At 39.6% G+C, this 23,612-nt stretch overlaps 1 protein-coding gene across 1 annotated transcript in view; it reads left to right on the top strand.

Moving 5' to 3' along the window:
• The window catches only part of LOC148374511 (low-density lipoprotein receptor-related protein 8-like), an 84,143-nt gene that overhangs the window by 32,768 nt on the left and 27,763 nt on the right, over positions 1-23,612 (top strand). The window contains exons 4-7 of the mRNA XM_088337175.1: positions 12,143-12,268; positions 17,281-17,667; positions 21,277-21,399; positions 21,522-21,644. Of these exons, the coding sequence (XP_088193301.1) occupies positions 12,143-12,268; positions 17,281-17,667; positions 21,277-21,399; positions 21,522-21,644 (759 nt within the window). The remainder of the gene's footprint in view (positions 1-12,142; positions 12,269-17,280; positions 17,668-21,276; positions 21,400-21,521; positions 21,645-23,612) is intronic.

Genomic DNA, 23,612 nt, shown 5'->3' with positions numbered 1-23,612 from the left:
TATAAAGGCATTTCTTTGCAAATATGAGTCATTTATTAAAGAGGGAAACAAACTTTAGGTATCAATGATATCGCTATGTGGTATTGGTTTAAAATTACTCAAAATTATTTTAATGGTAATTATATTAAAATGTGGTATGGAACATCCTTTATTTTTATTTTTATGGGTATGATTGTGGATATAGATTCAGATTTTTGTGGAATTGGTTTTTCCATCAACAATCTTGCAAGATGAACATGCAATCCAATGTCATCTGTTTTAAATAATCAAGCCTGAATGCTGTTTTTATTTTACTTTATGCAAGTTTGATTATTAATGCTTTTTATAGAATTGATACAAATTAAATAAAACTTTTTTTTTTTGCAATGGCGCTCCATTGTAAATAACAAGTAATGTTCTGACCCACCCCCCCCAAAAAAAAACAGTGATAGCTGTGTACAGGGTTTGTACGGGTGCTTGAAATCCTTAAAAATGCTTGAAATGTAATGTTGTGTTATTAATGATTGGAAAATTTGGGTGACGTGCTTGTAAATGCTTAAAATTGTTGCCATATTTCTCAAGTCTGCTTAAAACGATGCAGAAACTGCCTATTGGTTGTTTTTCTTTGTCATTGCATTCCTCTTCCCTCGTGATTAATTGCAGCCTTCATTAATTTGTACGGCGTTGTCCTAGGATGCATCATCCCCCTCTACGGGTCAAGCCCAAGAGGACAGTTGCATGCTACACCTAAACAAGCCACTATGAAATGCTTATTGGTGCGAGGATTACGTTTCACTTATGGAAATTTTTAATATGCCATGCAAAAAATGAAGGTAGCATTTCCCAGTGGTAAATCATAAACAAAGAAGTTTCTGCTACTGAGAATGCAAGCTACATATTACTGTTATTTTACTCAACACCTGTATTGAAGATCTCATCTCATCTCATTAGCCGTACCGTTTATCCTCATTAGGGTCGCGGGGGGGCTGGAGCCCATCCCAGCCATCTCTAGGCAGTGGGCAGGGGACACCCTGAACTGGTTGCCAGCCAATCGCAGGGCACACAGGGACAGACAACTCATTCGCTCATTCACACCTAGGGACAATTTGGACCGGCCAATTCACCTGAAATGCATGTTTTTGGAACGTGGGAGGAAACTGGAGTGCCCGGAGGAAACCCACGGATGCACGGGGAGAACATACAAACTCTGCACAGGAAGTCTAAAGCTGGATTTGAACCCATGACAGGTTCCCATGACATGAACTGTGCCGTACAAGCGCTAACCACTGCGCCGCCGTGCTGCCCATATTGAGAGAGATTTGTTTGAATAATATTTACACACGTTTTATTCGGATCCACAAATATTTTCGCGATTTACTCAAAATCTAGAAATGCAATGTCTTGATAATGTCATGATTTGCCAATTGCCCTCACCTGCGCTCACCCTTTCAGCCCAAGCTGCCATTCGTTCCCTAATTAGTACTCCTCCTATTTAAGCATGTCATTCTTGTTTACTCCTGGTTAATCCGTCTGCGAACCACAAGATTAAAAAATGCGTAAGTAAATCAAAGATATATTTATGGATTCACTCATTACATGATTTACACCAGATTCCTTTTCAAACGTACTGGCGAAATAAAAAAAAAATGCCATAAAGTCTTTAAAAAGTGCTTGAATTAGGCCATGAAAAAGGTGTACAAACCCTTAATATATATTCCCAATAAGGTGAATGGGAAGTCGCAGGATATTGCTGTTTTGTTGCATACGGGATATAAACAAAAACATTTTATCACTGTAAGTGATCTATATGTATGTTCAGTACTCTGCATTTGTTTACTTAGGAAGGTTTAACAACATTGAGAGTGCAATGGCTACATAATAACTTTCCTCTTTTAAAGTAAACTGTACATAGAATAAATGGAATGAATCTTTTGGATATTTAGAAGGGCTTAGTTCTTCATCATCCCTCATATATCCACAAGAGCTATTGATTTTTTTGCTAAATATTAATTGGTTCTGAAAAAATCCTTTCCTGCATAAGATATGTCAGCACATGCTTTTGTCTGACTTTGGTTTGTTCTCAAACCACTATAACTCCCATTAATCAATTAAAACCTGCACAGCTTGTCAGGGGTAATTACATGTGAAAGAATAGTTAATGTAGAAAAATGTATGCCAATTATGTAAATAAGGGAGAGCGCTGACTACTGAAGCTGAAGCGCTAAATATAAACCAGGCAGCACTGTCACATGCTCAAGGAGAGTCATGCTGTTATTTACTTGGCCCCTCAATGATCGTGTTCTGTCTTGTTCAGTTTGGCATGTGCGGGAGCGTGCAGTTCGTTCGTGCACTGCAGAAGCTTTTTGGACGAAGACATCTGCGCCGTAATCATTCTGGCTCACTGACCGGATCTCCAATTACACGCTGGAGTAGCGTTACTCTGTCATATTAAGGATCCTCTCAGAGAGAGTTACTCGCGAGACCATGAAAAATGAATAAAAACACGGGAAGAGCCAACGCTCATAATTTTTGGATGAAATTGACGTGTAATCAAAGGGGAAGTAGGACACTATACCCAGCTGTACAGCCTCTTTCTGCATTCTCCTTAGCAAAGTTGTGACAGTTGTGTGCTAGCGAGTTAACTCTGTAGCATCAAAAATACAGTGGTAGGGAAAAAAAACTCACCCTGCTTTTGTGTTTGTCCAAACTTTGTTTTTTTTTACCATGAAAAAATGCTGTGTAATCTCATCTCGGAGGGTCTGACTTAGATTCGAGTCTGTACTTTGGTAGCCAATCTATGCATAAAAACAAGATTTATGTGAAATCCGTCCAAAGATAAGAAAAACTGTGAAACAGTATTTTTGGAATTGGCCACAATATCAGTATGAAATATATCATGGTTGTGAGTTATAAGTATCACACGCTTTAAAAAGCAATACAAAGTCAAACTGTTTGTCTTACTTTAAAGTCAAAATATACGTTTTTGAGTAATGTTTTGCTAATCAATGACTTAGTTTGAGAGCAATGTTTCATTTTGAGCAGAACATTTTGCTGGTTTTTACCAGTGACTTTGAGTGAGTTTTTTTTTTTTTTTTTTTTTTTTACAGTAAATATAATAATTAAGTGTACTGACCGCCCTATATGTATTTTTAATTCACTCCATACAAACTACAGTTGTTCTAAATGTCACGACGAGAACGGAATCAGGACCCAGATGCGTAACGTTAGCCACAAGTTTATTGAGATAAAGAGGAAAGGCAGCGCCCGCGATCCGGTGCTCACTGGACGCAAGAAGCAAGCCGCTCACAGAATCGGAACGTGTTCCGAATGCGGAAGTGGAGTTTTTTTTTTTTTTTTTTTTTTTTTACAGTAAATATAATAATTAAGTGTACTGACCGCCCTATATGTATTTTTAATTCACTCCATACAAACTACAGTTGTTCTAAATGTCACGACGAGAACGGAATCAGGACCCAGATGCGTAACGTTAGCCACAAGTTTATTGAGATAAAGAGGAAAGGCAGCGCCCGCGATCCGGTGCTCACTGGACGCAAGAAGCAAGCCGCTCACAGAATCGGAACGTGTTCCGAATGCGGAAGTGGAGTTTCCGGGGCGGGAGATTGTGATGTCAAAGACGGGAAAATATGTCGATAGCCGGGACTGGAGAGTAAAACGTGGTCGGGATCAAAAACGAGTCGTAAGCCGGGACGGGAGAACAAAACGTGGTCGGGATCAAAAACGAGTCGTAAGCCGGGACGGGAGAACAAAACGTGGTCGGGATCAAAAAACAGGTCGTAGCCGGAGACAAACGGGGAAATCAGAACGGACGGGTGGAAAAGCGGGTGAAAAAAGCGGGACTGAAGGGAGTCAGAATCAAAATGCTTGCCTTGTAGAAACAGAGGTTCGCTGACGGACTGAAACAGGCGAGAGAAAGGATGGGAAACCAATCAGGGAGCTCGCAGCGGCTGGCGCCAAACGAGCGGGCACAGGTGAAACTAATCAGTCATCATGACATTAAAGTTCTAAAGACATTCAGTAAGAGTTGGTCGAGTTGGATGAAAATAGGATCATTACAATTAAAATGAAAGAACTATTTTCATACGATGGCAGTTCAAAAGATTCTGAGAGAGAAACTGCTGTGAAGAATTCAAAGTCTAAAACTATAAATTATCGGTGATGCAAACTGAATTTTCTACAGCTTACTGATATTAGAAATATTCTCCTCCAGGCTGTCTTTTGATGTTTAGTAGACTAATTACATTTATTTTGATTCCAATGTTTCAAAATACATATGATTTGGACTGTTTTGCCAAAAGTTAATATTTTGGCAGTATTTCTTTTGCCCATTTTCTGAAATTCTATGAGCCAAAATTGGTAACTGAATTATCGTAAATACAGGTAAAATCCGACTTCCGCCCTCCTATACTTGGGCATGCAGATGCTCATATTTTAAGGGTCGATCATTTTTTCCAGCAGATTTTCCCCTCTTTTTTACAGCATGTAGAAGGCTGACAACGCATACTACTATTATGGCTCCCGGTCGGCACAGCATTCTACCGCTACACGCAGTAACTAGATGCCATTTTGGCAGAAGATAGCACCATTGTAATGGATTTACGGCCGGTTGGTTAATACGTAGTTTTAACTGATGTTCTCTTTTAGGGAGTGGTGATTTAACTGAAAACAGCTATATTCCATAGGTTTCAAGAGATTGATTGAATTAAATTAGCATTTGTTGCATTCCTAATCTGAAACTCGTTGCTAGCGAGCTGGTGCGGCTAAAAAAGGCATATTATATTCTCAGCCTCATATAGATGGGCTTTTCTATGCGAGGCCCTTTGAGAATAAATCATACTTTCTTTCAGATAAACATCATACTCTCACACATGCACAGCTATTCTCTCATACAGACACAGTCATAGCCATGCACAAACAATACTGTACTTTTTCCAACATAGTATTATATACTCATTCACACCACTGTACTCACACATTATTATATCCTCTCATGCTCACACTACTATACACTCATTCATACGCTACTATACTTCACGCACATACTACTATTGACTCTCACAAACACTGTTATACTCTCTCATACACACTACTATTCTTTCTCTCAAACCATTAAAACTGCTCTTATCATAGGGCTTTTTCACACCTAGTGTTACCTCACCCTCATTGTTTTTTTTACTTTGGGTTCTTTTGGTTACCATTGCGATAAACACTAATCCGTGTGCATATGTTGTTCAGTTCGAGGTCAGACTGGTGTTGCTCATTGTGTAGTAATACATGTGAAAGTATCGTAGTGTGTTTATGAGAGTATAGTAGTATATGTGACAGAGGATAGTAGTGTTTGTACATGGGTATGACTGTCTCCGTATGAAAGTTGTGCATGTGTGAGAGTATGATGTTATATGTGAGGGCAAGTATACTTACTACTTAATACTTTTCGCTCTCTCTTTCTAATACAATCAAGTTTTTAGAGGAGCCTGCCATATAATGCATAATTGATCATTTCATGTGCATATTCCTCATTTTATTTATTCCCTTGTGCACTCCTTGTTTACCATACTCTTAAAACTCAGCAGTTGTTACTTTGATCATTCTGTGTATTTAGTACTCCAGACTTTCTAACAATGCCAACTTCCAAAGTGCACCTCCGTTCTTTGAGGAGACTCTTCTGCACCGCTCTCAAATTGATTAGACCTGACAGGCGTGAGAAGTGCATCCTCTTTCATTAAATGAAGACATAACCCTGGAATAACAGCCTGTAGGGAAACAGGGAATCCTCAACCAGAGGAAACTTTTCTTTTTACTTTTATCCGCCATATACTCAAAGATTTAAGAATACGACCCAAGGGCCCAGATTCGATTACCCGGACTAGCAACCTGCGAGCATTATGAGCCGAGTTTCCTTTGAAAAAATAGTGTATCTCTGTCTGTTTGTCTGTCTGTTGGTCCGTCTGTCTGTCTGTCTGTCTGTCTGTCTGTCCGCCTGTCTGTCTGTCCGCCCGTCCGTCAGTCATTTTTACTTCTTTGATTCGTTCCTTCCATGTCTCCTTACTTTTTTGTTTTTTATTTCAATTGTTCTTCCATCTATTTTTTAATGGGTTGGACTTTTTTATTTATATGGTTTCATTACATTTTCTTTGTGACAGAATATCTTAAAATTGTGAATTAGTTTCATAGCATGTTGATATTGGTATCTTTGCTGGAAGCAACTTTGGACAGCTTTCTCCATTGGACTGTGTCCTGGAGAATTATCTTGGTCAGTCCTGATGATCTTTTGACGTGACCATACCACTGAAGTTTACGTCTGCGCACTGGTGACAACAGTTCTTCAACAGGTGCAATATTCCCTCTAATGGTGTTGTGCACGTTTTGTTTGTCACATGGGCCAAGTAACTGATGACTAGAAGTTCCCTGTCGCATCGCATCTCCATGACCTGAATTTTCTTTTCCAGTTCTGCTGCAATAGTCCATGTCTCGCAAGCTTAGAGGAAGATGGAAGTAACCAGCGCTTGCCTGAATCTGATCTTTGATTTCACTGATATATTCTTGTCCGTCCAGACGGATTTAAGTCTGGCAAGCGCGGCTGTGGTTTGAGCTATCCTGGCCATGATTTTTGGTTCTGACCCCTCTTATATGACAGCTCCAAGATATTTATATTTGGAGACAGGTTCTAGCTGTCTCTGGTTGAGGGTGACATTTGTGGTAATACCTTGGGGATTGTTGGTCATTTTTGTTTTTATCTGTCCTGATTTACATACCATACTAGGTTGATAATTTGTCCAGGCGATTGTGCAGATCTCTGAATTGCTGTTCGTCTCTTGCCAATCCGGCAATATCATAAGCAAAACGGAGGTTAGGGATACTGTGTCCCCCTAACTGACTGTACTGGAGATTCGGACATGACAGAGCTTTGGAGATTATCCTCCCCAGGAATATGTTGAATAAAGTTGCATACAATACAACTGCTATAAAGCTGAAAATTGCCTAAAACATTCCAGTGCCTCACTCCTAACCGACTAGCCCATTTCGCAAATGGGAAAACAAGATTATCCCATCTTGTATTTTCTTAACATCCCTGTTTCTTTCTGTAGCATTTATAATGCAAGAAGGAGGAACCAGACGCACCAAAGCAGCCTGATGAAGCCATGAAGTTTGACTCATGTAATCAGTTCTTTTGCCTTTTCCGCTCTCTAACTGAAAGACTTGTCATCTTTTTTTTCCCAAATGTGTCAGTTCTTTTTGATTGCCTCACATAGAAACTGTGTCAAGAAAAGACGTGAGAGAATTAGAGCTATTTTGCTTTTAATGAAGATCATCAATTGTTGGTTTGCTGAAATCGGCCTCCAGTGATATTTTGGAAGTATAGAATTAAACCCCGGCTGTTGTTGGTTCAAACTGCATCTTTCATTATTTTCTTTATCTAGTGCCTAACACAATGCCTGTGTTGCATCCCAATAAAGTATACTTACTGAAGTGGGGTACACAAAACTTTATAAACTTTGTTCTTTCAAGTAACAACCAAGTGTTGCTTTTTCCAGTCAGCTAGGGTTACTCTTTTAGTATTAAAACATTACTCTGTTCAAAGTTTTACGTACAACTTAAATATTTCAGACCACAGGCAAAAGCAATTAATTGTATGCAATTAACCACAGGCAATAGGAATTCACCACTAGCTGGCCAAGTTCATGCACATATGCTACTGTTAAATTAAATGTTTGTCAATAATAGAAGACACATCATATTCCACACTGTACTATAGAATTAACTATTCATTACAGCACAAACAGAAAACTCTTATTACTTATAGTAATAAACAACAAAGCAGAAAGGAGTCAGGCACATATGCATTTATAATCCAGCAAGTACTTTCACTAACTTGATTTTGTGTCAACGAAACCAAAAATTAGAATTATTTTTTAAGTTTGAGGAAGTATGAACAAGGCTTTGTGAAACAGGCAGTGTGCATTCAAGCTTAAAGAGGAAGTCAATTTAGTGTTACATTTATAAATATTTGTGTTGGGTTTTGAAATCAAATGTGTTGCAATTTGACATTTAGTCTACGTTAATTGTATTTTCATATTTTGAATAGTATTCTCTTTTTCATCATAAATATTATTGGCCAATACTTTCTTTCCATAATCTGTCATGATCATTTTTTTTCTTAAGAGCAAGACATTTTCTAGGCACATTTTATTTTATTTTTGTATAGTGCTGTTTTTTATAGAAGAAGCCCATTTACTGGAATCAATTGCTATGTCACAGTTTCACTGCTACTACGTAATTTGATCATGTAATGTGTTCTTCATTCCGGCTTAACAGTTACTTCCCCTCTTCTCTACCTGTGCGAAAAAAGAGCAGTGAAATATACTTGAGTCAGTTTTTGTTTGACCGTACTTCTTTTCATAATCAATTTTCATTTTCTCACAATCAATACAGTTACCGGTACTCAGATTGCGGTGGGTGATGCTAATCTTCCAGTTGTAAACCGTCAGTTCAGATTCATGATTAAATTTGACAGTACTGAAGTTTTTTGTAAAAATGAATAAAATGATTGTTATAAGAAAAATCAGAGTCAGGTTTTAAAGGGACTTGCAAGGAACACAAAGGAAGAATAAACAAGAGTTAAGGGCAGTACTCTTTCATATTCATTACTTTCTCAAGTTAAACCTTACATCGTACTGTTTTAACCAGTTCCAATGTTACTGTTCTGAATTGTTGTGAAATGCAAAAATTAAAAAAAAAAATGACATGTTTTAGGTATTTTACTTATTTGGAGTAGAGGATAAGATGATAATGTCAAAATAAAGTGCATAGGTGAAAAGGGAAGTAAAGGGCCTGAATTGAGGAGATAGTGACATTGCAAATATTCTGTTTTAGTAAATCAGAGCAGTCGTTATTTTTTCAAATTATAAAGGTGAACTTTATGATCAATGTAACCATTAAAAATATCTTGTAATCTAAGTTACCTTAATCAATATTAAATTATTTTAAGGATAACAGTTCTACCAAATGATGTATCGTTTGAAAATATATAGATATTCCAGTCAGAATTGTGGTGGCCCAAACCCGGAGTTTCGAATAAAACGCACCACTTGACATTGATGGATCTCAAACACAAGTTCCCACAGCAAAAATGAACCATTGGTTATTACAGTATGGCCTGTTTGTCTACTGAGTAATTTTCTTTTGTGATACGGCCTCCTCCCCCCCAAAAAAACAACCTGTATGTCTTTATAACAGCACTAAATCAATATGTGTCTCCAGCAACAGAAGGCCCCCATTTGTTTGTATACTGAGGTTTGGCTTTTTTGTGTGAGGGAACGCATCTCTCACTTTATTAAAGTGTCATCATTTAAAGGACAACTCAGCGACTGCATAAATTCAAATTCCATTCCATGCTCCACTTACCGGTTTTTCCTACTGCATTTATTTCCATTGCTGTGGCCATCTGTGATTTTTCTAGAGATTAAGATTGGAAAAGGTCAGGGAGCGTCTTTTTTCTCCTTCCTTCTGATATGTTGTAATGAATTCCCTTTTACCTAAAAGCATCTTTGTCCTCTCATCTGCTTTTTTTTCATTTATCTGCTATTGCCTCGTTTTATTTTCATTTTTTTGTCAGGACATGTTAGGTTGAACATCAGAGGGGATTCTTTTAGACAGCAAGTAATTACTCAGAAAGTCAGCGTCTGTGTAGCTCATCAGAAATTCTCTTTTCCCTCCCCCTTCTGCCTTTCTTTCTTTCTAGACATGGCTTCTTATAATCAATCACTTCAATTGCTTGGACATTTTTGCCTTTCGGACAGTGTCTTGACATTCAGCCGGAGGAGAACTAGTCAACTTGATTCAAGTTAAATTTAATGACCATGTTTAACTCATGTACAATATGTCTTGTCATTTTTTGCAGTCTGTATTCATCAATGACAGTGAATGACTTAAGATGCATTAGCAAATTGGTTTAAGAAATCAACTTCCAAGGCAGAGTGGGATTGATTAATAGTTAGCTTTACATACAGCAAGAAAATGTATCTTGTATTTTCTTAGGTTTCTTGTGAGTTCATTTTTTTCCCGGTAATATTAGACAATTGCATTATATTTAGAATTTTAACATCAATCTGATCAACTGAATCAGCTGGCAGATATTTTGCTGAGTGCCATACTGGTGATCAACTCTAAAGTCATGATTTTCTAATCTTTCAATTGACATTGATTGCATCCAAACTCATGCTTCAGCCCAAAATGGTTCCTGCTTCCAGAAAAACAGTCAAAGTTTCACCAAAGTATGCAGTCCAATTCCTTAATTCTTGTTCAATTGATTAGGTTTCGATTGTTATGAAAATTTACATACTGTCTTATTTTGCACAAGTATGGAAAATTTGCGTGATAGCCTTAACTATTTCCCTTAATGTATTCTTTTACCATCGTCTGACATTTTTTTATCTAGACCAAACTTTCTTGCTGCTTCCTGGTTGCTTTTTTCTTCAGACGTCTTATAATTTTAAGCTTGAAGTTAGCAGTATAGGACAGACATTCTCTTTTCCAGGCATAGGTTATTTGAAAATCATTTTACTATTAAATAGGCCGAAGTTCAGTACACATTTGCACCATTGGCGTACAGTTGGTATGTTGCTCTTGCATAAGCCATCCCCCCCTCCCTACGTGTTGCCTACTATTCACTTCGGGTGACTCAAAAAAAATGTGCGCATGTAAGTTGACGCTTAGTTTGAAGTTTGGCTTAAATTTGAGTAAATACGGTATGGAGAATATCTCCATAAGGAGAAAACTCGTACTCTATGAACTCATTCCTGAGAAGTGATCAAGGAACGCATTTCTTTGTAACAGGTTCATTTCAACACTGCTGATTGTGCAAAACCTACTTTTGTATATTTGAAAACTTAAGTGACAAATTTGAGTAATTAAGTCATGTTTTGTAAAATAAGTTATTAAATAGAATATATTGTGCGTTCATTCATTGGTAGCACGGTTTTGGCTGGTTAGCATGTCGGCCTGAACGTTTAAAGATTGCGGGTTAATTTCCGTGTGTTCTCCTTAGGCCTGAGTTTCACGTACATTTCAAAAACGACATGGTTCATTGTTGACTCCAAATTGTCCCTAGGTATGGGTGCATGTGTAAATTGTTGCGTGATATAGCTGTGTGCCCTGTGATTGGCTGGGTTTACATGTGATAGGAAGCAAATATGTGTAAATTGGTTGTGTTTATTTATTGAATTTGTACCCGCCTATCTGTCAGGTGGCCATACTAGCCAGGGGCAAATGTTAATGTGAGACCCGCAGAGCACACTAATACTCAGCTATTTTCAAGCAACCCTTTGGCACTGCAGTGACATTTTTTTTTGTTTTTTCTTTGTGGTGTCGGGGCTTGGCTGCGTCAGCCATTCTTATCACTTGCTACTTTCTTCTCCCCAGGCACCAGCTGCTTCTCTGGCCAGCCAAGCCCATCTCACTCTTGTCACCTCTTGAGCCTACAGCAATAAAAGCACAGAGGGGGCATACTGAACTTATAAAACAATCCTAATCCATGATGGGAATTTGATTATTATATTTTCTTATCAATCAATATAAAAAGCTACACGTTTTTTTTTCCCAGTCTATCCAATTTTCAGCAATTCAATTTACATGTAACAGAGAAAAATGTGTCATTATTCATTGTGGGGAATAGCTACAAGTTAGAAAATAACCTTCAGTGAGATTTAAAACAAATACTGAACGTTAAGGCCTTACGTAAACAACAAATGTATTATATGTAATTGTAAAATGATTAGAGCTCAATTGTAAGGCTTGTTGTGGGCAGTTTAAGGCTGCACTGAAATAAAAAAAAGTATACTTGCCAAAATGTTTCATATTACATACACTGTGATCTGGATCAAACCCACCCACTGACAACCAGAACAGATTGGCATGGAAAGGGGGAGGGTACTGAGTTGCCCTTTTGATTTGCAGCCAACTGTGCATTTCTTCCTCAAAAAGACACATTTTTATTGTGGTGTTCTTTAAGTTTTAGGTTCATCTAGAAGTAGATTCCTGGTGTGGCTTACTTATGATGATTTCTTGAGATTTTTTTTAAATTTTCATTAAAAAAAAAAAAACCTACTGTAGTAATTATCTCATCACTTTGATATTTTCCCAACAGGCAAGCAGACTTGCCCACCAGAGAAATTTGACTGTGGTGGATCCAATAAGTGTGTCTCATTGTCGTGGAGATGTGACGGTGAGAGGGATTGCGAGAATGGGGCTGATGAGGAAGACTGTGCATCTGGTGAGTTGGTTCGCTATTTACCATAAATTCCAGAATACAAGCCAAGACTTTTGTCGCAAGCTTTCAACTCTGCGTCTTATGCAATAATGAGGCAAATTTGAGCATTTTTTTCTTAAGGCCCCCACGGCCGCCCAAGCAGTAAAGGTGAGAGTGAGACAGGTGGAATAAATGCATATGATGACGCAAGTTTAATCTAACTTCACACTTTGTGCGTGAATAAAACTAGCATGAAAAGACCTTTATCGTGGAAAAGGTGTCCATCGAAAGAAAAGGGCTAACTACCATAATTGAAATCATTTTACGAGTCTGTTTATTTCTAAACGGAAATAACATGGCGAAACAAAAGGATTATTAAAAGCAACGTCCAGTGAAGCCGAAATGTTGTCGGCAGCTTCCTAGTTATCGGTTGGCATTATCGTGTGTTTTAGAGAAAATATTTTACACGGTTAGATACTATGGGTTGTCCTCGACGTAACAGCCTTTTTCGTGGACACTCAAAGAAGTTGAACACGGCCCTGAGGATGTAATGGTGACTTACGCCGGCTTTAAAGTTTTGGTGTATTGTTTCAGAGAGGTTTCTCTGATGAGTGTATTTTGAAGACTTTTCAAGAGTTTAAGCCTTCCAATGACATTTAGCATGTCGATTCCAGTGATTGATGACATCGTACCGACATGCATTTGTTTATCAAAAGTCGGAACGTTAAGGGGTTAAGGTACTTATATTATTAAAACGCTTTTTGTGTACCGTCATTCTTTGTAAATATTTCATGTTTCAATGTGGGCACATGTGGCTTATAGTTAGTTGCGGCTTGTGTACAGTGAAGAAAATAAGTATTTGAACACCCTGCTATTACTCCCACTTAGGAATCATGGAGGGGTCTGAAATGTTCATTGTAGGTGTATGTCCACTGTGAGAGATATAAGCTAAAAATAAAAATCCAGAATCACAATGCATGATTTTTTTTTACCAATTTATATGTGTGATATAGCTGCAAATAAGTATTTGAACACCTGAGAAAATAAATGTTAATATTTTGTACAGTAGCCTTTGTTTGCTATTACAGAGGTCAGGCGTTTCCTGTAGTTTGTCACCAGGTTTGCATACACTGCAGGGGGATCTTGGCCCACTCCTTCACACAGATCTTGGGCTATACAAATAAACATGACTTGACTTGAATAAATCAGTCAGGTTTCTGGGCTGTTGCTGAGAAACACGGACTTTGAGCTCCCTCCAAAGATTTTCAATTGGGTTCAGGTCTGGAGACTGTCTGGGCCATGCTAGAACCTTTCATAAGCCTCTTGTCATGTTGGAAGACCCGGCCACGACCCATCTTCAAAGTTCTGACCGAGGGAAGGAAGTTGTTTCCCAAAATCTCACAATACACTGCCCCCAGTCATCCTCCCTTGCACAAAAACACCACCAAAGCACCCCCATACTTCACATTAGGGATGGTGTTCTTTGGATTGTACTCTTCCTTCTTCTTCCTCCTAACACGCTTAGTGGAATTATGACCAAAAAGTTCTATTTTGGTCCCACCTGATCAAAAAACTTTCTCCCATGCCTCCTCTGTATCATCCAAATGGTCATATGCAGACTTAAGACGGGCCTTAACATGTGCTGGTTTAAGCAGGGGAACCCGTCATTCATTATTTCAAATCATGTCGTCTTAGTTTATTACCCACAGTAACCTTCGAAACGGTGGTCCCAGCTCTTTCCAGGTCATATGATATATGGAGTGCAGGTGGACTTTTAATGGGCTAACTTACAGTTCTGTCAGGGTCAGAATTCTAGATGATAAACAGGTTTTCAAATACTTATATCACACAAATAAATTGTTAAAAATCATGCATTGTGATTTCTGGATTTTTCTTTTTAGTTGATCTCTCTCACAGTGGACATAAACCTACGATGAAAATGTCAGACCCCTCAATGATTTTAAAGTGGGACAAAATAGCACGGTGTTCATATACTTATTTTCTTCACTGTATGTACAAAATGTTTTTTCCTTTAGAATTGTGGCTTTTAATGAGGTGTGCTCTATAGGCTGGAATTTATGGTAAATATCTTTCTGCAATCATGGTGATGTTCCTGATTGGGTGATATTTGAGCTGCCTGGAGTGTGATAGCAATAGAAAAAAAATCTGTGTAAAGCCTCTACTCTCGTGCTAGTGGCTCCAGAGCCGCTAATTATGAAACTGACAGCCAATAAAATGATGCAGTCAAATGCATGCTCCACCCACTGCTTGCATCCCTGCAAGCATCTTCCCTGGCCTACTTCTAAGGCACCATGAATAATCATCTTCTCACGTCACAAGAAAAGTGATTGAGGCTATTGGGATTGTGTTTTTTAGATTCTAAGGATCATGAAAAATGGTATGTGGCTGGAAAACACACAATTGGTGTGAAACTAGCAGGAAAAATATTTTCCTATATGATGTACCATATAAGTCGCAAAAACTGCTTTATAATAGCCACATACTAAAAGAAATATTAAAACATGCTGTGTATTTTTATATAAAAATATATATCGGTGAAATGTGTACCTAAACATTGTTAATAATTTATATGTGTAGATAATGAAGTTTATATAAATGATAAATGAAAAAATTAAAACATTTTCTGTACTTTTAAGCCGCATTTCGAGGGCCGAGACTTATTTTGCAAAAATTTCCTTTTTCAATTCGATTTTTGTTGCAACTGTTTCTCACTTTTCCTTCCTATCACTTACTTTATTGGGAGCTGTTGTGGGTTAAAACAAAATAAATAAAAAGGTGTAAATCACAATAAAATGAGATGTGGTCCTTCTCAAACACAATTAGGACAGCACCAATTGAACAAGAAGAAAAGATAGCGGAGCGGGGAGCATGAGGACATGGAATAGGCTGTTAAGGAACCACTCCCGGTGGTGCGGAAGGACAGTGCACAAACACAGATTAGTGTTGTCACAGAGGTCCTAATTAGGACAGGGTTCAGTACACGAGAAGTCAAGGGGTGAGCCAACAATCGTGGTCCGAGATGCAGGTGATGGGTCGGTGGTCCATTAAACCTCGATCAGCAAAGGCAACAGTCCAAAGGTTCGGCTGGCGTTCCTTGTGATCCCAAAGGACAGGCAAGAGTTAAGTACAATGGGATAACAACTAGACTGTGACAAGGTAGGCGACAAATGAGCACCGAGCCAAGAATACAGAGTGTTTAAGTAGGGAGAGGTGTGATTGGAAGGTAAACAGGACAAGTGTCACAAGGTGTGGGGGGGAAATTAGAGCTTGGAAGTGAGTGACCAAATAAGAGTAAGGGCAAGCAAGAGGGAGAAATAAAGGAGAGGAACCAAAACTGAATGAAGGCTTGTGACACAGCCATGGGGTATTGGCTAAATTTGGCGGCAATACCTGTCTCATGTCCACTTGTGTTCATTTTGTTTTGTGCAGATTTGAAATGACCCCTGTGATTTCAGTATTGTATTACATCGTTCTAAATTCGGCTTATATGCGTGTATTTATAGTATGGTTCTCTGAGTGGTCACAGTTTGAGTGGTCACAAAATAGCTTCTTTTTTTAAATAAGCAATGTCCTCCTTAATTTTTTACTATTTCCCACAAAGCTAAAACCAGGCTCAAACTCATAATATTGCACCACACATACACCAGACGAAGTAGTAATTGACTTTAGAGCTAATTATTTCTAAGCTTTTGCTGTGTTTTCCATGGAGAATGAACTTGTGACGTCCCTTTTATTGTTATCAGAGTTCTGTCACTCACCCAGTACCAGCAAGTCTTTTTACACAGATTTCAATCATTCAAAATAGTCTGCTGTCGAGAGTCGATTAAGTGTTTCAGCCTATTATTATAGCATTGATTTGCTATATTTGCTATTCACTTCTTAGCAGAACGCGAAAGAGCCAAGACGCATCTTTTCTGATTGCACTCACTAACCAATCTTCTTCAAACTGTCCTTACTATCATTATTCTGTTTTTGGTTAATTTTGAATAACAGCCACTCGCCCAAATGGACTTTATAAATTGTAAACCCTTCACACTGTGAAAAAATTATTCCATCTTTTTTCTTTTTTTTCTCGTTTTTACTAGTGGTGACTGTATATTTAAAGAATACATGGCTAGAGCAAGCCCATGCGCTTTTGGCAATTAAAAAAAGAAACTTACTTAAGACCTGATGTCAATTCAGAAGAGAAGATAATAGGAAAGCCTCCCGCTAATTGAGTCACCCACATGCTGAATTATGCATTAGCTATAAACGAGCCGTTAGTTGTTATCTCTGATCAACGCTTCTTTAGCTAAGAACACCAAAAAATGTGTTATTCATGTTTGTGATCCTCAACAATATGCAGACTGTTCCTTGTATGGCGGAATCTAGTTAATCGAAATAATTGTTCTGAAAGGTTTGCCTGAAGCTCAACCCCATTATTTTATTTTAGCTCGCTATACTACAAAATAAGAACCAGGAGACAGCAAATCCTCTTTTAAACACCCACTTGATGCCATAAAGAAGAATATGGAGCCTCCTTCTGCATAACACAGCAGAGGTCTAACTTATCAGAGATGGGGCATAGTCTTATACTGTCTTGGCCATTTACCCGCGCAAGGGGGGTTTGGGGGTGGGGGCAGCACTGGCCTTGTTCTTTTTGTATGTATGTATGTAAACCAACAGTGCAATATAATCATAAAATGTATTTTAGGAAAAATAGGTTTTTGTTTGTACAATTTAATGTATCCTTGGAATATTCTGACTTATTATTCTGACAATTAATGACATTTAAAATTAGTTAATGGCTTTATTGTTAGACACATACCAAATGTTTAAAATGATGTGGTTGGCAGGTTTGGATCTATCTATCGGGTTCTGACGGGAAAAAAGGAATTACTGTATTTAAATTGTTATTTTTGGCTTACCCCCTGCATCTTTCTGTTGCCCTGCATCTTCCCCAAAATGCCAAATGATGATAAATGGAGGCAGACACACTCCATAAGTCAATTTTGTTCTCTCCTCTGGCCCAACAGATGCCAAGGCCTGCCCCTCGGGCGAGTTCATGTGTGCCAACCGCAAGTGCTTGGCCGCCCTCCACGTATGCGACGGCGACGACGACTGCGGCGACGGCAGCGATGAACTGAAATGTTCTTTGGCTTTCACATGCGGCCCCAACCATTTTCGCTGTAACAATTCGGAGTGCGTGCCGCTCATGTGGAGCTGCGACGGCGACCCAGACTGCGCGGACGGCTCAGACGAGGGTCCGGAGCGATGCGGCGGCAACGGCGTCCACCTGACTAACCGCAGGGCCAACTGCACGGGCGAGGAGTTCCGGTGTGCCAACGGAGAGTGTATACGCCTAAGCTGGAAATGTGACGGGGATCCTGATTGCAAGGACAAATCGGATGAGTCTGACTGCCGTGAGTTTTGTCATTTATTGACAGCTGTGTTTTCTTGTGTTGAGGTGACCATTACGCTACTTTCAGCTAAGACTCACTTACCACGTAGTTATTTTGTCCAGTTCTTGCAAATGTGGCAAAAGTAGTGTATATAAAAAGAGGGAGTCAACACAAAATATTTCATAATAATAATTTGTGTGGGCCCCGAATTGTTTTGTGATGCCAAGTAAAGGGAAGCAGTAACTGAGACAGGGATACTTAAAATAAGGATGGATTTAACATCAAAACCAGTAACAAAGTAACAAATTAACAAGGGGTCACAAAACAAATTACATATCGGAACAAAACCAAATAATATCCAATCAATGAGTATTATAATAACAACATATTTGAATTGTATCATGCCTCATGTGTCGAGTAACGTATTGAATTGTCATTTTCACATACACCAGTTATAAATTTGGTGGACAACTTCTGATCAAAACAACCTTTTGACACAGCCCAATGCTCAGTTTTGATTTCTACTTTGAAGTTGTGTTAATCAGTATAACTTGTTTGCAATAGTCTTGATCTGAACTTCATCAAAACATAATGCAGGTGTTGCCACAGCATTATTTCTTTCCATCTGTAGGAGGTCGCTACATTATCTTCTAACACCGGCTGATGTCTATTTGCAAGTCAGACTTGTTCTACATGATGCTGATATATTGTTACATAATATGGGAGGCTAGTGTTTCGGTTGTCTAAAGGCAAGAAAAATATTTCGGTATTATACAGATTAAACACTGCTAGAGGCTGCCGACTACACTAAAAAACAAAATTTTTCAATGAGCACCTCTCTAAAAGTCTTTTATGTGTTTTTGTAATATAGCGTAGCATATTGAATTGAAATCGAAGGGGTTAAGCTTTCCAATGATATGTGGCATGACGTATTTTAGTGACGAGTATTTGTTTATCAAAAGTACAGCGCCCTGCTGGCGGGCCGTCGGAACGTTAAGTGGGAAACGACGACAAAGATAACGTTTACAATCCTTTATGATGATAACAATTGATGATGGTGATTAGATTATGTTAATAGCATAACAAAAAAGGACTTTATTGATATTCTCATCTCATCTCATTAGCTGCACCGCTATAACATCCATACTAACATTGTAACCGTAATCACAAAATTATAAGGTTTTTTGGGCACTTTAGGAGGCTTTACATTAAATAGTCCAAAAATCAAATCTACATGAAAGAAAGGTTAAGTATAGTCAAATTATGGACATCTGTTTCATAACGCTTTCTGTGTTTAAACGTATATGACTCTATGTCAACAGAAAAGACTGTAAACTAAAGACTTAAATGCTGTAGTTCAGAGCCACATTTTCTCAAATAATCTTCCTGAATAAGTCCCATTTCTACTATTGAACATGTCATAATGTCATTGAACATCTATTTTATTTTACTTCAACCCTCTATACTTTTTCAAAGTTTATCCCAGAAACCAGTTTAACCACCATCTACGTTTTTTTGGTCCATTATTATATTCACGACTCTTCAGACGGCTTGCTATGCCAATAAATATAAACTAAAGATGTGGACATCAACATTAGCTGATTTTTAAAATGTGTGGCCAAAACCAAAGGGATGCCTTAAGCTCTTTCCACACTGTGGTCGAGTGAGTGTGAGGCCCATTTAAACCATTATGACGATGTGTGATGTGCATTTCATGTCAACTGCTCTAGTATCTTGTAAGTGGCCAGTTGAGGCACGGGTAATTGCTTTTTTTAGAGGTCACCCAATAGTCACCAACAGAAGAATGATAATGCATTCATATATTCTCCATGCTGCTCAGCAGAAGACTGCTTGCTTTCAGCCGTTAGCTGACGATGCAAATTACAGGGTTCGTACAGGTGCTTGAAATCATTAAATAGGCTTGAGTTGCAATGTTGTGTTCTCAAAGATTGAAAAATGCTTAAAATTTGGGTGAAGTGCTTGTACATGCTTGAAATTATTCATGTTTCTCATCAAATTTGCTGAAAAATGATGCCAACACTGCTCTTTGGTGGCTTCGCTTTGCCATTGCATTCCTTCTTCCCTCATGATTAACATGGCACTAGTTTGAATAGCATTCACCTATAAAATATCATCTCCCCCCATTGGGCACTCCAAGGGGACAGGTGCATGCTATAACTAAACAGGGCACTATGTATGAGTTCAATGATTATGTATAAATGATGGACATTGACTTTGGGCCATGCAAAACATTTCGAATGGGAAGAACTTCCTATACGAAGAGGGATTTGTCTCAAAACAAATCTCATCTCATCTAATTAGCCGTACCGCTTATCCTGAGTAGGGTCGCGGGGGTGCTGGAGCCCATCCCAGCCATCTTCGGGCAGTGGGCAGGGGACACCCTGAACTGGTTGCCAGCCAATCGCAGGGCACACGGGGACAGACAACTCATTCGCTCATTCACACCTAGGGACAATTTGGACCGGCCAATTCACCTGAAATGCATGTTTTTGGAATGTGGGAGGAAACCGGAGTGCCCGGAGGAAACCCACGCAAGCACGGGGAGAACATACAAACTCCGCACAGAAAGTCTGGAGCTGGATTTGAACCCACGACAGGTTCCCATGACATGAACTGTGCCGCACAAGCGCTAACCACTGCGCCGCCGTGCTGCCCTGTCTCAAAACAAATACTCACAATTTACTCAAGATCTAAAAATAAAATGTCTTGATAAATTCACATTAAAGATTAAAACTTGCATAAGTAAATCACAGATATATTTGTGGCTCTGCAAATTACACCATTCAAACCACATTTCTGTAGAAATTGGTAGATTGTTTTGAAAGTCCTTAAAAAAGTGCTTGAATTTGGCCATAAAAAAAGTTCTCAAACCCTGAAAGTAGGCCTAGTTGATAAAAACGCATCGGTAAAGCTGCCAGTCTAGTACCTGTTTTTCACCTCGATTGACAGGTTAATCTAGAGGTAAGATCTAAGGCTTGAGCCCAAACTCTAAAATGTCAATCATTATGTCATGCTTCTCTTTTGCTGAATTAAAAAAAAAAAAAAAAACAATTGTCCAACTGTCTCTTATTCATGGAGGATTCGCTCAGCGCGGCATGCACGCTCGGCATTGTGTGCACTCGGCGGCACTGTCGGACACAGAGAATTGGGGCGTGTGCTGGGGGCGGAGTCGGACAAAATCACCCTTCATTTGTCCTTCCGAGTCCTCACAATAAAATATGAAAATTCGGGTCTGTTTCGGGCTTGGTCTCACAAATCAAGTTAAGTGGTCGGGCTTGGGATGGTTCGGTCTTTTAAACCCGTGGGTTGGGCTAGATTTTTAGGCCCAATCTTGTCTTTAATCTAATCTAAACAAGGCATATTAATCAAAATGTTATCAGATTACCTGCGCCAATACTTTGAAGTGATCCCAGCAGGTGTAAAATTCTGATGGATTACTGCTGCTAAAATGCCAGATCCATCGAGTGCGTGTCAAAAGACCCACAACTGTTAGCAACTCCAGGAGATAAATGGTTTGCATATTTAAAAAAAATTAAAATTTTCTTGATTCGAATTTGACGCAGGATATCTTGAAAAGTTCCATTTTGCTTGTGTACGTTTTGTTGACAGCATTGCTGACTTGCCGCCCTGATGAGTTCCAGTGCGGAGACGGTTCTTGCATCCACGGCACCAAGCAGTGTAACAAGGTCAACGACTGTCTTGATCACAGTGATGAATCGGGCTGCGTCAATGGTGGGTTTAGTTTTGTTCGGGCTCCTTGATGGCTCTAGTTATACCTCACTAATACTACTGAGCACTTCAACTGTTTTCAAAGTCTGTTAATTTCATTTCAATTCATTTTCTCACGGTTGCAGCCACAAAGTGTGAGGGACCCTTGAAGTTTTTGTGCAAAAATGGGGAGTGTATTGATAGTTCCAAAGTGTGTGACTCTTTCAAGGACTGCAAGGACAGATCAGACGAGCCCAAGAAAGAATGTGGTAAGACAATTTCTTTACTATATTCAAGGTTTGTATGGGTGCTTAAAATCCTTGAATTTTCCTGTTGTGTTTTCAAGGTTTGAAAAGTGCTCACATTTTGGGTGAAGTGCTTGTAAATGCTTAACATTGCATCTGATTGGCCAAGAGACAGAGGAAAAATCATAATTTCTTTCTACCAGTCATATAGGTAGAAAAGCACTACAGAAACACAGTGTTTGATTTCCGGCCTAACTTACATAAAAAAAGGACATTTTATCTCCGAGCCAGATATAATTTTGAGAAGAGTGATACCTGGCTCTTGACCCTAATCTAAGGGGTTTATAGAGCTTTCAGTGGGTTCTTATACCTTTAAAGAGTCAGTGTCCGCCTGGAGGTCGAATCTCGGATTCAGGAGGAACTGTGGTTTTCGTCCTGGCGGTGGAACACTGGACCAGCTCTACACACTCTGCAGTGTCCTTGAGGGTGTATGGGAGTTTGCCTGTCCGGTCTACATGTGTTTTGTGGACTTGGAGAAGGCATTCGACCGTGTTCTTCGGGAGGCCCTGTGGGGGGTGCTTTGGGAGTATGGGGTACAACACAGTCTTATCCGGGCTGTGCGGTCCCTGTATGCCAGAGTCTGGTCCGCATTGCCGGCAGTAAGTCGGATTCGTTCCCGGTGAGGGTTGGACTCCGCCAGGTCTGCCCTTTGTCACCGATTCTGGTCATAACTTTTATGGACAGAATTTCTAGGCGCAGCGTTGGTGGGGATTGACTCCGGTTTGGGGGCCTCAGCATTGCGTCACTGCTTTTTGCAGATGACGTGGTGCTATTGGCTTCCTCAGGCTGTGATCTTCAGCTTTTGCTGGAGCAATTCGCAGCCGAGTTTGAAGCGGCCGGGATTAGGATCAGCACCTCTAAGTCCGAGACCATGGTACTCAGTCGGAAAAGGGTGGCATGCTCCCTCCAGGTTGGGGATGAGATCTTGCCTCAAGTGGAGGAGTTCAAGTATCTTGGGGTCTTGTTCACGAGTGAGGGTAGGATGGAACGGGAGATCGCCAGACGGGTCGGTGCAGCGTCTGCCGTCATTCGGACCCTGTATGGGTCCGTCATGGTGAAGAGGGAGCTGAGCCGAAAGGCAAAGCTCTCGATCTAACGGTCGTTCTACGTTCCTACCTTCACTTGTGATCATGAACTTTGGGTTATGACCGAAAGAACACAATCCCGTATACAAGTGGCCGAAATGAGTTTCCTCCGCAGGGTGTCTGGGTTTTCCCTTAGAGATAAGGTGAGAAGCTCAGTCATCCGGGAGGGACTCGGAGTAGAGCCACTGCTCCTCCGCATTGAAAGGAGCCAGTTGAGGTGGCTCGGGCATCTGATAAGGATGCCTTCTGGACGCCTCTCTCGGGAGGTGTTCCGGGCTTGTCCCACCGCCAGGAGGCCCGGGGGCGACCCAGGACACGCTGGAGAGATTATGTCTCTCGGCTGGCTTAGGAACGCCTCGGGATCCCGTCGGATGAGCTGGAGGAGGTGGCTCAGTATAAGGACGTCTGGGCTTCCCTTTTAAGGCTGCTGCCCCCGCGACCCGACCTCGGATTAGCGGAAGATAATAGATGGATGGATGTCTAATTTTAATTGGTAATCGTTTATGGAATAATTTGGTTATTGATTTGAAAATGTTGTCAGTATATATAAGTCTGTAACTTAACTATATCTTTTAATACATATGCTGAACAATTGTTACACATCAAGAGTTTCTTTAGCTCAAATGTTAGCTATATTAGATTGCAGGCCTGAGGACATTTTTATAATATATGCTGGTTTATGACATTGTACAAATGATTGTACTAGTATGTTTCTGGAAATGTTTTGTTTTGGTAACGTTGTTGTATCATGTCCAACTAAATCACAAAATTTCAATCACAACCGAGTGCTACAAGCTCACATCCCTACAAGACTTCAGACGGTTACTCTGTTTAAAAGAAGCCTCTT

This window comes from Urocampus carinirostris, chromosome 1 (genome assembly GCF_059441175.1).
Source record: "Urocampus carinirostris isolate Australia breed hairy pipefish chromosome 1, RoL_Ucar_1.0, whole genome shotgun sequence".
Taxonomy (NCBI): domain Eukaryota; kingdom Metazoa; phylum Chordata; class Actinopteri; order Syngnathiformes; family Syngnathidae; genus Urocampus; species Urocampus carinirostris.
Note: the sequence above shows the minus strand (reverse complement) of the source record. Positions and strands in the feature narration are given on the sequence as shown.